The 13213-nt window shown below is 35.6% G+C and overlaps 2 protein-coding genes across 8 annotated transcripts; one reads left to right on the plus strand and one right to left on the minus strand.

Annotated features, from left to right (window-relative positions):
- Positions 1–1003: 1003 nt before the first annotated feature.
- Positions 1004–11435, plus strand: LOC108204582 (uncharacterized). Of its 7 annotated transcripts, none has more exons than XM_064094570.1 (11): positions 1005–1577; positions 2521–2622; positions 2744–2903; positions 4414–4593; positions 4966–5100; positions 5409–5491; positions 6722–6815; positions 6923–7022; positions 7264–9001; positions 10475–10564; positions 11111–11435. In XM_064094570.1, the coding sequence occupies exons 1-8, from the start codon at positions 1318–1320 to the stop codon at positions 7010–7012; spliced, it is 1104 nt and encodes a 367-aa protein (XP_063950640.1). In that variant the 5' UTR covers positions 1005–1317; the 3' UTR covers positions 7013–7022; positions 7264–9001; positions 10475–10564; positions 11111–11435. The 7 variants fall into 7 exon arrangements, with proteins under 7 accessions (XP_017229586.1, XP_017229587.1, XP_063950640.1 ...); XM_064094566.1 differs by having other exon boundaries at positions 10510–10564; XM_017374097.2 differs by lacking the exon at positions 11111–11435 and having other exon boundaries at positions 1004–1577; positions 7282–9001; positions 10510–10778.
- LOC108204581 (oligopeptide transporter 4) lies at positions 7528–12699 on the minus strand. Its single transcript, XM_017374095.2, has 6 exons — positions 11963–12699; positions 11792–11889; positions 9392–9955; positions 8832–9084; positions 8388–8570; positions 7528–8293 (listed from the first exon to the last, which is right to left on the minus strand). Exons 1-6 carry the CDS (start codon positions 12488–12490, stop codon positions 7679–7681), a joined length of 2241 nt encoding a protein of 746 aa, XP_017229584.1. The 5' UTR covers positions 12491–12699; the 3' UTR covers positions 7528–7678.
- Positions 12700–13213: the final 514 nt, after the last annotated feature.

Here is a 13213-nt window from a genome sequence, read left to right on the forward strand (position 1 = left end):
TGTTAAAGCGACGATCAAATTAGATTTTATTTTTTTTTTGTTAATTTTTCGGTCTCTGAATTATTTCGTGTTTTCATCTTCGTGAATGGTCATTCTATAGTTCAAAACTCATCACAGATTGTGTTCTTTCGTCAAATCTCAGTAACGCCGTTAACAGAAATGGGGTAAATTCGTCATTTTATCTCGAGAACGGCTCTTTTGTCTAATTATTTTGTGTGATTAAGGCCTCATTTGTTTACTGCTTAATGATAGCTTAATGAAGTTAATTGACTGCTTAAGCTGATTCATCTCATTTGGCAACCTTTTTCATAGAGCTTAGCCTGCTGAGCGAAACATATAAACTGCTGACCCATTCCTGCTTGGATTTCTATCTCATCAGTTCAGTAGTGTATTAACACAAAGTAGTTTGAGGAAAAAATAAATTAATGCTGATTTTGTAGCTTTGTGGTGTGCAAAAAAATATTTTTACAATTTATGAATTAGTTATTACTTATTTGCACGAAGTCATTAAAAGATTCTTTCATTGTTTATTTATTAATAAAGATTTTTTATAATTTTCTCAATTCAAATAAATATGATTACATTCAGTGACATAATAATAATTATTATTATATGACAATTACTTAAGCTTAAATTAATTAATTAATGAGAAAATTAGGAAATAAAATCATTAAGATAAAAAAAATATTTATCAAATGATATTTAATATTCAGCATTCAGATATTTTATTGATTCAGATTTTTCAGATATATTATTCAGTCAGATATAACTCATTCTGATTTGCCAAATGGCCCCCAACTCACATGCACCCCCTTTAATTGTATTACTCTCTCTGTCCCCTTAATTTTTTTACACTTTTTTTGCATTACTCGACACATTTTAAAGCGCATATAAAACATAAGTTCATATCTTTTTTTTAATATTTTTCTTTTTTGTATAAAAATTTAAATAATAAATTTTTATTCAAAATAATTTATCAAACTATATTTTACAAGTGTGTCCCCGTCTGTAAACAACAATTGAGGGGGTTGGGGAGCACAAAATTTGACACGAGTATAATCAACCCTATCTCCTTCCTAGCCTAGCTCGAGATCTCCCCGATACCAGCCGCAGCCTCCTTCCTTCCGATTAAACATAAATTAAACAACTTTCTCCCAAAATTTTGAAATATTATAAAATCATTCTCTTGTATAAACTTTAACCTCCAATCTAAAATCACATTCGTTCCCCCCGGATCGTATATCAGTTGGTTGGATTGAATGCCGTACTGGAATAAGTGATTGAAATCCTACATATCATCCCTTACCGCTCGTAAAAATGAAGTTAGGACGCCTCCACCTGAAATGCAGAAGAGCTCCTACGAGTGCATTTCCGGCACTTGCATGCACGCGAGGTTTTCGATCAAATGCCGCACTGGAAGCACTAACCAAAGCCTCTGAAAACAAAACCCAAAACATTGTGCTCTACAACTACCCTTCTTTCTCTGCTGCTTACTCTGCTCTCTTTGCATATCTCTTTCACTCCCATCTTCAGTCACCCTGCCTCGTTCTCCCGTTTTCGGCGGTTGAACCCCTCAGGTACATTTCGTGTTTCGTGTATTTGCATGCATGAAAACATTTACTCGTTACTCCCACGGTCCCACTTAAACCGACTTGTTTGACTTTTCTCGATCAAATTAACCAATTTTAAATAGGGTTAATTATTAGATTGGGCACTTACTTCACACCAATATATCATCTGGGGCACTCTTGAATTTTCGGTCTCATTTGAAACACTGTTTTCAGAAATTGTATCAGTCTTAAAATTAAAAAGTTAAATTTAACAACAAATCGACAGTTTGAGAAGCGTTACTCATGGGGATTTAATACAGTAAGCTATAGAGATTGTGTAGGTACGATTAATTGAATTTCTGCGTCCAAAAAATGGCTATATATGGATTATTAGGGTTTTTCATAACCCATCTTTTCCACCATCAATTTTACCCATTTTTTGGACACAGAAATTCAATTAATTGTACCTACATAATCTCTATAGCCTACTGTGTTAAAGTACTATGAGTAAACTTTTTAAATTGTCGATTTATTTTCAAATTTAACATTTAATTTTAAAGACTGATACAAATTTTGAAAACAGTGTTTCAAATGAGACTGAAAATTTGAGAGTGTTTCGGATGATATATTGGTGTGAAGTGAGTGCCCAATTAGATAATTAACCCATTTTAAATATATTTTATGAAAAAAATATAGATAATATTTTTTTTCCAAAAAGTTACTAAGCTTGGTCAGTTTGACCAAGAGAAGTCAAACATGCTAGTTTAAGCGGGACGGGGGAGTATATATTACCCTGAGATTGTTTGTAATTTATTGCATTTGTATGTGTAAAGAGAGCAAGCTATGCATTTCTACGTTTGGATTGTGGATTTTGGTGCGAAGTAAAGGAATGTAAAGCAAATTTATAGGGAGGTGAAGTGATATTTCTTTTGGTACCGAGTTAGTGAGTTATTTTACTCCAATGGTGTAGGGTTGAAGATGTATGCATTGATGGGCTTAAGACGTGTTATTTTCTTGATTTTCTTGGACCGAGAGGGTTTGCTGCTGAGCTTTCTCGGAGAACGATGTGCCAGTAAGCATATGTGTAGCTTGCTTTATAAATAAAGATATTTATGAAGAAAAAAAAATGTAGTTTGTTTGCTATTAAGTTGATGATGGTTTTTTCATTCAGTTTTTGTTTTTGTATGTGTCAGGGTGATAGCATTTGATCATAGAAAATCTGTGGTCTCCAAGATTACTATACCAGAAGACTGTAGTCAAAACCTCATTTTTCATATGGACACCGAGAGGAGCAGCTCTACCATCGCGTATGAGTATTTCTCTGCTAAACTATTAGAGATGAGATCTAATGATGTAAGTACAAGGGTTGATTTCTTCTTTGTTCAAGTTTTTTTCTATCTTAATGCTTGTATAAAATTTAATTTCTAGTAACTGACTCTTATCTGAATTCTGGAAGTACTTAAAAATAAAGTTTATTATCTGCCATTTACGAGACCAGTTTTTTTTTACTGTCGAGTTATTTCAACTATGTTATTTCAAAGCAATACCTTTGCATGGCTTTGTCTTTATTATATTTAAGTTTTAAAATAAACCTGTCCAGTAAATTGTTTACGCGGAATCAGCTATGAGAATCTAGTACTGATAAATTGATGGTACACTGCCAGGGCCAGGGCACTTTTCACTTAGTGTTCGTCATGATGTACCCTGAGGAATTCGTAATGTATAGTTGGTCTAAGGCTTATAGGTAGTTAAGATGTATCACGTGTACGAATTGGTTTTATAGTACACGGAAATCAGAGAATATATGGTTTATATGTATCACAATGACAAGCAATTGAGATGCATGTGTAACTGTGCTGGTCTAAGGACCTGAATATGAAGACATGTGAATAAAGAATGTCAAACGTTTAGGTTTAACTTAGGTAAAAGATGATTAGTACCAACTACCCAAGGAAAGACAGAGAAGGTAATTAGCACCTACATTAGGGGAAATGCACTCCTGGTTCAGCCGGACAAGGGAAGGACTTTGTGCCCACACCCAATTCTCTATAGTTTCTTTAGATCAGAGGTTATCAAGTAGTGACAAATGTTTTCCTTAACACAGCCAATAAGTTTCACCATCTCTACTGTGACAATTTTTCATATCTAAAATGCTTGTATAAAATTAATTTCCAGTAATTGACGTTTCTCTGGATTCTGGAATCACATATGAATAAAGCTCAATATCGAAATTTAAGGAGACCAGTTTCTTTTGTTAATGTGGAATCATTTTCAGCTATGTTTTTGTTGAATTGCACCTGCCGCAAGTTTAAAGTTTGAATTTCAACACGTTTTTTCACATAGTTTTGTCTTTTTATATCTAAGATTTAGAATTAAGCCTGTCCAACAAATCGTGTACATGGAATTAGCTATGATTAGTTCTGAGTGTGTGCCATGATTTACCCTGAGAAATCCAGAATGTATAGTTTATATGTCTCACATGTTTATATACCTTTGAGATGGATTAGTTGGTATAAAGCTCCAGATAGTTTATATGTATCATATATTCAACACTGTTTTTCTAGTACCCCTGAAGTCTTAGAATATATGGTTTATGTGTATCAGATTTTTAAACAATTGAGATAGCTGTGTTGGTTTAAGGACCTGGATCTGAAGTTATGTTAATATAGAATGTTTAACAAATGATTTTAACTTGGTTAAAAGATAATAGGTACCAACTTGGCAACTGCCCAGATAAAAGAACAGCAAGATATTAGAACCTACATTAGGGTAGATGCATACAGCCAATAAGTTTCACAATCTCTACTGTGGCCTTTTTAGTTGCAATAATACACAAGTGTAATAAAAACGTTCTTTTATTCAGGCTGAGATCATAAATCTGCTGAGCTGGAAGGAACAAGATCGTGTGGAGAAGGTTCTCAAGTATATTGAGGATTTAGACCTCCGCAGAGGGACACTGGAAGATGTTAAGGCGTTCAGTATCGGGCTTAGCGAGTGTCGTTCACATTTAAACTGCATCATTAATCCACATATGTACAAACAGGTTACTGAATACTTTGACAATCTTCAGGAATCACTTTAAAATGTGCATTATTTTTTAGTGATCTTCTATCATTTATCATTTACCTTTCCTGTGAACGAGACTTTTAAATTTAGAATTTTGCATTTGACTGTTCGTCAGACCATGTTCAGATGTTCTTAATTTATGAGTGATTGTTTGTTCTATGATACTTTGTTTTTCCATCTTTGAGTCCCTGTGATGGTGGTAGTATATCTAATAGTTTAAATTTTTTAGAGGTTGAATTCTTCTTTTTAATGACTTCTGCTGTTAACTGGTGAAGATATTGTTGTTTAGTAAGGTTCATTTGAAGACTTTAATATGGTTTTAAAGTTGAACCAAGTTTCTTCTGAGCAGTTACTCAAAATATGCGCCAAGGATTTGATTAGCAAGGGGAATTCTCAAATTCGTACTCGACAGGAAGAAGCAATAAAGTTTCTGGACAGGGTATTTAGAGTTCGGCTTGGCAGAGGATTTTACGGGGACTGTCTGGTAAGTTTCTTTTTCCTAAGCTTTAAACTAGATGCTCCTATTATATGTATGATGATAGTTGTAAGAGTAATACTGCGCGTTTGACCTTTCCTAGGCCAGATTAATTTGCACTAGTTACCTCTGTATACCTATATTTACCTCTATAACCTGTATTTCTAAAAGTAGATCATAAATATGCATGCTTAGTGAGGCATATGCTATTTGTTTTTTCCAAAGTATTACAACCACTCTTCAAATGCTTTAACATAAATTTGTTTTTTGTTATTTGTAATGTGAGCAAAAACTTTATCTGTTTGCTTTTGTTCTAGGGAGTTCGGGCAGATGGAAATCCAAGTTTAAGTGATGAAATTGGCAAAGAACTTAGCAGAAGAAGTTCTGCAGCTGGATTAAGGTAGTTACTTCAATGGATTAGTGAACCTTTTGTAGCATATGCAGTACCTAGTAATACCATAGCTGATCAACCCAATAGTTATGTGCACCATTGAATTACTAAAAGACCTAACACCGGACGAGGAATAAATTTGTCAATTAGAAATTTATATTTAGTAGTATATAGTTTATACATATTTATTGTATGGAAATACATGTGTTTGTTTATATGTTTATATTTGGGCCTACGACTTGATCAAATACGATATTTAGTAGGTTTTTTATTGTTAAGTAAACATAGCATATCATTTCGAATGATATCGGAGCTCTCATACCATGTTGAGTAACCATACCTCTTAAAACCTCAAAGTGTTAGGAAGACGATTAGGAGAACTGGGATCTTATATTATTATATTTTAAAATTTATAATAAGCATTAAGCCCCCTTCTTATGGGTCTTAGCCCATTGGGTTATGTAGGACATGATTATTGGGTTATGTAGGCAATATGAAGTGCAGAAGTAGCTCGTTCAGACAAAAATTTTCACCGCTATTAAACGACTCTGTACTTGCTCCATGCATTCTAAGATTTACCAAGTTTTTAGTGCTTTAATAAAACAACTGAAAGGTTAAGTCTGTTCCCTTTTTCTGTGATAGTACAGTCGGCGAATTATAAAGCTTTACTATTTGCTTAGTCCTAAGTAATGCTTGCAGCTTGTCCATGCTATTATTGTCTTCATTAGCATATAAAATTAGACAAATAAACTTCCTGCTTTCTTTACTCTGGTAATAGAGATGGTTTTCTTTAAAAATTTTAGCTACTAACTTAAATAGTATGATGTTAAGGAGGATAGACTCCCCCTTAAACATGACAAAGTTTGTAGGTCAGGCCTAGGAAGAAAACTAGAAAAGCCCAATCTTGCAAACTCCAGTGTTTGTCACATAACATGCCTCAAAAACCTTACCTAGGGAACTCGTGGTATCCATAGCCAAGTAAGGCCATATATGTATATTAGCTAAGTCAGCCACAGACTTACGTGAACATAGGCTATGGTTGTATGCCCATCAAAACTAAGGGTGAAAACCAGAACAGAAATCACCAGATCATAGGAAGCGAGCCTCGTTAATCTTGCCACGTTAATCTAGTTCGGAACTGAAGACTATAAACCCACATTACAGAAATTTTATTCTGCAATAACATGCTTGCCATAATGCTATCACAAAATAAGCTAATTCAAAGAGTGATTACATCAGGCCTATAGGAGCTGTTATATACATGCAAGGGAAAAATTTGAAGATGTGCTTGAGGAGTACGGATGAGGGCACTGATACATCTGAAGTTGCAAAGGTGAGTAGCACTTTAATATCGACTAGGTTTGTTTTATATTTCATATCAACGTTCGTCAAACATAACTTCTGGACTTGGTTCTCTATTTTTACGTCTTAATGAATAAGGCATATGGTGGAGGAGGTTTCCCATGCTCTAGCTCCTTCATTATTCGAATGGATGAGTACAACGAGTGGCTATCGGTGAATACAACTTAAAGATGCCAAGGTATAGTACAATGGTGTCATACTTTCTTGTATGTTTATTATTTTTTCTGTCTTTCTTGATGGCATCTTATATTCTAAAATGTAATATGTGCAGAATAGGAACATTTATATGAATATGCTTATAAATTTGTGCTTTTAATACTTCCTCTTTTATTCCAACAAACTGTGTTCCTCAAATTTCATAATATCAGACTGGACACTATAGCCTCACTGCTTCAGTATTATCTTTTTTCTGTTTCTAGCTACTCAGATAATTGCAGGTAAACATGCCTTGACAGATTCATCAATATATTTCTCCATGCTGTCGTACATGCTTTCTTGGCTTTGTTTAGACTTAAGAGTACTTTTGGTTCTGTTGACCCCTGCTGCTTGGCTTGTGATATTCTGATGATTTGGCTCTTCCTGATCGTATTTAAACACCTGAGCATCATGTTTTGGGAAACTGTTTATGTGTGTGCATGTAAATAACCATATGGCAGATTCAGTGGCTGCTCAATGCCTCTTGATTCTTGAATCAGAAGAAGGAATTTTGAATAAGTTGTAAATAGTTTCTTTAATGTATACCATCTCCAATTACAAGGCGTGCAATGCAGCAAGTACATCTTGTTGAATTCTTTAACTGAATAATGTGCATGACATTTACCAACCCTAGTCTATTTAGTTTGCTGGGCACCCAGCAACATTTATGCCTTTGGCTGTTGGGCAAGTTGCCAATTCGCAGTGTTCACCGTTTGTACCCCACCAACTCAGTCCAATATCCTCCATGCTCAAAGAAAAATATAAGAGGACTGCCATGAAAGCCACCCCAGCATCTAGTGCAGCTGAGAGGATATAATTATATCTTTGCCACCATTGCTTCCGGTAACGGAAGACAAAAAAGTTGAAAATGGTACCAACAAGGATCCATGCATTATAATTTAAGGGTGTTGCTGGTGGCATTGCCCCTGTTGCCCCCAGAAGTACTGGTAAATTAATCAGAGGAATCCATGATTGTTTTGGAAATGCCTTGTGGAATAGCCAGACCACAATTGGCCCAAGTGCACCTCCAAGGAAGAACCAGTTCATGGAACTATAGTTTCCTTGAGATCCGAAAATCCTTTTAGGACCCACCAAGCCCCATATAACTGATGCATCAAAAAAGACCCGATCACCAGGGCAGGTCCAAGGACTATCAGCTGGAAGTAGATCATCTTGACATATGTTCTCTATACTCTCTAGCAGCCACCATGCTACTGAGAGATTAATAGTTCCGGCAATGATAGTTCCTATGAACTTGAATGGACAAAAGCATAAAGTAAAGCAGATGTCTCAGTTAAGAGTAAACTATAAATGGCAGTAAATAGAATGTTTACAGATTATTGTTTACCTGAACTAAGAACATTGATCTTGGAGGGATCTTCATGTAATGCCCCAATTTAAAATCACTTAAAAAGGAGACAGCCTGTGCCATGCTCATGTAGCCGTAGGTTTTGAAGCACACATTGGCTATTGGTCTCCCTGGTAATATAATTCCCATAATATACTCCGTGATTATATTCAATCCTGGTGTCTGCATGTGATTGATAGAAAATTATTTATGATTGGGGAAAATGGCCAAGTACAGCAACTTTACATGCATGATTTTCAAAGTCTAGCACCACGGAGTTATTTGATCTATGTATGCCTCTATGAACGTAATGCAGAACTTTATTGATATACACATGTGAATTTCCTTTGAAATTTTAATGCAGAGCTCGAGATGTTCTCGTGGCAATGAATGTGTACTAATAATCGCCAAAATTTGGTGTACATAAACTTTCTGCTTAATAACCTGATTGGTAGTTGCAGTTATAATGCTGATCGGAAGGGTGAAGATGAAGGCAATGACACAAGCAAAAAGGAGGCCCCACCATGGCATCTGCACTTGATCGTTCAAGAAGATGCATAATACAAGCGAGACTGCCACTGTTACTACAAGCAACAAATAGAACCACCAGGAAGGTATGTCCTTGTATCTCCTCATCATTTTTGTATGGATATCATCCTTGCCCTTGTATGAAGCCCGAAATCGTTCATAGATCTCCCTGTGTATACATGTACAAATATTCATTTGTAAATTCATAACTCATAAGGTAAAAGATCGTGTATTGTATATGTACTGTTAACTTGAGCAGCATTATTTTGTTATTTTTGGTATTAGGTAATGATCTTACTGATAATAATTATATATTCATGTCTACAATAAGGTTTTATAAACAGACAGAAAGGCAGCAGAGATTATATATGTGCAAAATAAACAATGGAATATCAGAGTGCATGTAAGAAAAATTATATTTGAATGAGGCTTATGCATGTTTAAGAAACTACAAGTGTACAGTATAAAAGAGATACCTCCCGTGGAAGAAGCCAACATGTGTCAGAGTAGCTGCGATAGTAGCAAAACCAAAACCATAAGTGAGTGCAAAAAATGTGCTTAAATGTATCCGTCCTTGCTCATTATAGTTCTCAAAGTCTAACTGGAATTTGTCATTGACAATATTTGATATGTTATACTTCTGGCCATCATGTGTAAACAAGTGTGAGGAGAAGATTGGGAAGTTCTTAGCACTGTATACATTCAACCCCCAGTATGCAATTGGCATGACAATGTAAATTATCATAAAGTACCCCAGGAAGACATTGACAATGGCAAAAAAAGGGCTTATGAGGGGGCTGAACAAGAAGGAGGCCACCACAGACCAATCTACTGTTACAGAACCAAGTCCAAGGCCTCTCATCCCTGATCCGATTTGCTGACCTGTGACTGATCCAGAGAATGCCCAGCACACCCAGGAGATGGTTGAGAGAGTTGAGAAAAGATATCCTGGGATCAAGTACCAGGAAAAGCTGCAAATTAATGCAATAAGGAAGAATTTTGCCCTTGACATGCGTTCTTCATCCTTTTCATGCAAAGCCCTGAATCATCATTGAGATGAAAATACCTTCGTTGGTCAAAAATGAACATGTAATACTTCAAATAAGGCATTAAATGGCTCGAGTTATTACAAAAATTGAACTTTGCAAAGAATACACTACAGAAAACAATTTTTGTTAGTTATTCCTATTACTGAACTTCAAAATAGTCTGACATGTCTTGCATGTCAGAAACGATAACAAATCTGAGGCATCTGCTGATTCCTGTAAAGATAATGTGCATATTGTTTCAGTGAAAATCTCAAGCCTGTCTGTTAATCTTATGTTTCATTCTACAAGGTACTAGGATGTAGATTCCTTTTAAAGCTTCTGTGTTATGGTAATTAGTAACTGCAATCTCCTTTTCTTTTCATGTTAAAATTTTTAGGATGCTCAACATTGTACACTGGTTTGTGGTTTTTTTTTGTTTATCTTGGTTTGGTGCTTCCTTAAAAGCCTAATTTTTTGCATGTGTACCTGTTTAATCAGCAGCTACTGATATTATCCATAACCATCTATCAGGTTAACGACAAATCCTATATTTTGTTTATTGGCAGTCTGGCACCTAACAAATGCAGCTCTCTGTATCCTGGCCCCTCTTTGTCAAATGAGGTACATCTCAAAGCTTTTGGATTTAATGTACCTGACATCTGTCATCGTTTATTCATCCTCCGGTGGAATTTGCATTATTATTTATTTATTTAGCAGTTATTATTTACTCTGTACCACTCTATCAGTAAGAATTCTACAGTCATGCTATCTTTACTTTTTTAAATAGTGGTATCTTTTGATAGATATGTGAAGTGAGAAAAGATATATAATGACACTGTTGTCTACTATATGTAGGGCATATACATGGCAGGTAGGGATAAGCTGTCTTGTTTGTTATGTAAATTGCCTTCTCTTTGCTCCTCTTTTAGGCATGTGACTGATTGCAGAATTGTTCTTGTGCAATTGTTTCTAAATTGAAACCTCTATCAATTAATAACCTTATTTTCTGAATTTATCAAAGATAAAAGTAAATATATATTCATAGGGATCGAAAATTATGGGAATTAAGAAAGCTTAGTAATCTATCGAGGCATATTTTCGGTGTGTATATATATATATATATCATATCCAGGGATCTGAATATTTTCTTATTCCGGGGGAGCGTAGGACACTGTTGCTGAGCACATAAATTCAAATCTATTCATCTGGTCCACAGTCCACATCCTATAATTCTGGTTGGCTACAACAACTTGACCAAACTCTGATTCTAATTTCCTGAAAAAGATGCTTACTGCAAGTTGTTCTGTTAGCTGTAAAGAATGTTATTTTAAAGCAAGAGCTTATAATCATCAGACCTGCATGTGACCTATGGGTTATTTGTAATTATTTGTAATATTATATGTCTTTGTGAAAGTGAATCTTTGCGTGGTTCATTATTTTAACAGTTTTACCTGGGTAAATATTTGTTTTGATAATAACATTTGTTTTTTTTAATATATTTTACCATTTTGTTCAACAAGTTCATATCATGCAAATTATCTGGTATCAAATCTTTATTAATCAAGTAGCTTTCTGGTAATTAATTAGGTAATGACTTGTTAGTACAATTGCCTAACTTCAACTTACATTAATTTTAGGTTTGTACTATCCTTCAATTATAATTAATCAATTTTCTGAATTTTAGTGTTTGGAGGGGTAAGTGTAGCAATCATCAAGAGGTGGAAACTTTGTGGACAACTAGGAATAATAACAATTATGAGATGATAGAAGCACAAAACAAAAAGAGACTTTCACTGTACAGTTAAATCTCGATAAATGAATACTATTTGATCCGATAAAACAACTCACCGGAAAAGTGAGACCTGAACCAGAGTGCTCGGCCACCACATTTGTGCCGGCTCTACCACATAACTCCTAAGTAGCCCTGCCCATCCATATCCTAGAACCTGCATATTCATAATACGAATTACAGCACAGAAATTTCTGTATGTATGTTAGTGTGGATATAGGTATGTTTACCTGGGTAGTGATAATAAGCAACCATCCAGCTACGAAGGATATGCTGCGGAAGTAAAATGCTTTGATGATGGTAATAATGCCAACAGCATAGGCTGAGCCACTTCCAAAGGCAGCTCCAGCATTAGCAAATACTGAAATGAGGACATGTTCCTTGATATTAAACGGACCAGGGTTGAGCGAGAACGATCTCGACCCACACCCTGGTATCCGAAACTTTGTCTCTGGTAAAACCGCAGCCAGAAAATGACCAATTGGAAGTGTAGCTACTTGGACAGTAATTTGCGTTATAACAAGTGGCTCTGTCCGGTAAGCAAAGAACTGGTTGAGAAACGAAAGAAGGCAACAAGACAGTAGCCCCAAGAACCACATCCGAAATGTCCACACTGGTAGACTAGGATCATCAGTGTTCAGAACAGTTAGTCGAACCTCCTCTACCGGCGAAACATCATCCTCGTCTTCATACTTGCCGATATCCGTCGAGTCAGCGGTTGCAGTCGAATATGGTGGCTGGAGTTCTAAGGTTCCCATGCTTAGAAAATGGGGAGGGGAGTACGGATGGTTGGTTGGTTAGTTTCTTAAGTTGTAGTGTGTATATGTAGTGAGTTCAATAGTCTAATATTGCTGTGCATGGTTGTCATCTCACATCTGATCTTGATCGCCTCAAGGCTAAAGTTGACTTGGCCGTAAGGAGAGCGGGAGAGGATTTGTTTGCTCTTTTTATCTGTCTTTATTTTCTAAATTCTTATTCGGGTGTCGGCTAGCTTTAGATTAACGGATTTTCTGAGCACACACTGACAACAACTTTTTAATTAGTCGGTGAATTTTTAATTGGCTCTCATCCCATTAATAAGATGGCCTCTGCATGCACAAAAATTCCCACTAATCAAAACCCCCACCTATGCAAAAAGTAGATGTTAGTGTGTGCGCGGTGTGTTAATATTTCAACTCGCAACCGCATCACGAAAAAGAAAAATCACATTTTGCGGTGTGGTGCGGGCGGTTTATTCGGTGTGGGCGGTTTGATGAACACCCCTAGCATAGGCAATATTATATAAAGTTAATTAGGTGTAAAATATTTTCGGATTTTCGAACAGTAGTATGAACGTGTAATACTGAGCCTGTGTGGATAATGGAGAAGTGCCATATTTTGATTACAAAGTATAATGCAAGTGTGGTGCTTGGTGTTGACCGTTGATTGTGTAATGTGGAATAATCACTTTATTTTCTATAAAGTAGTCCAAATAAGTTTAG

The sequence above is a fragment of the Daucus carota genome, chromosome 1, assembly GCF_001625215.2.
Source record: "Daucus carota subsp. sativus chromosome 1, DH1 v3.0, whole genome shotgun sequence".
NCBI lineage: Eukaryota > Viridiplantae > Streptophyta > Magnoliopsida > Apiales > Apiaceae > Daucus > Daucus carota.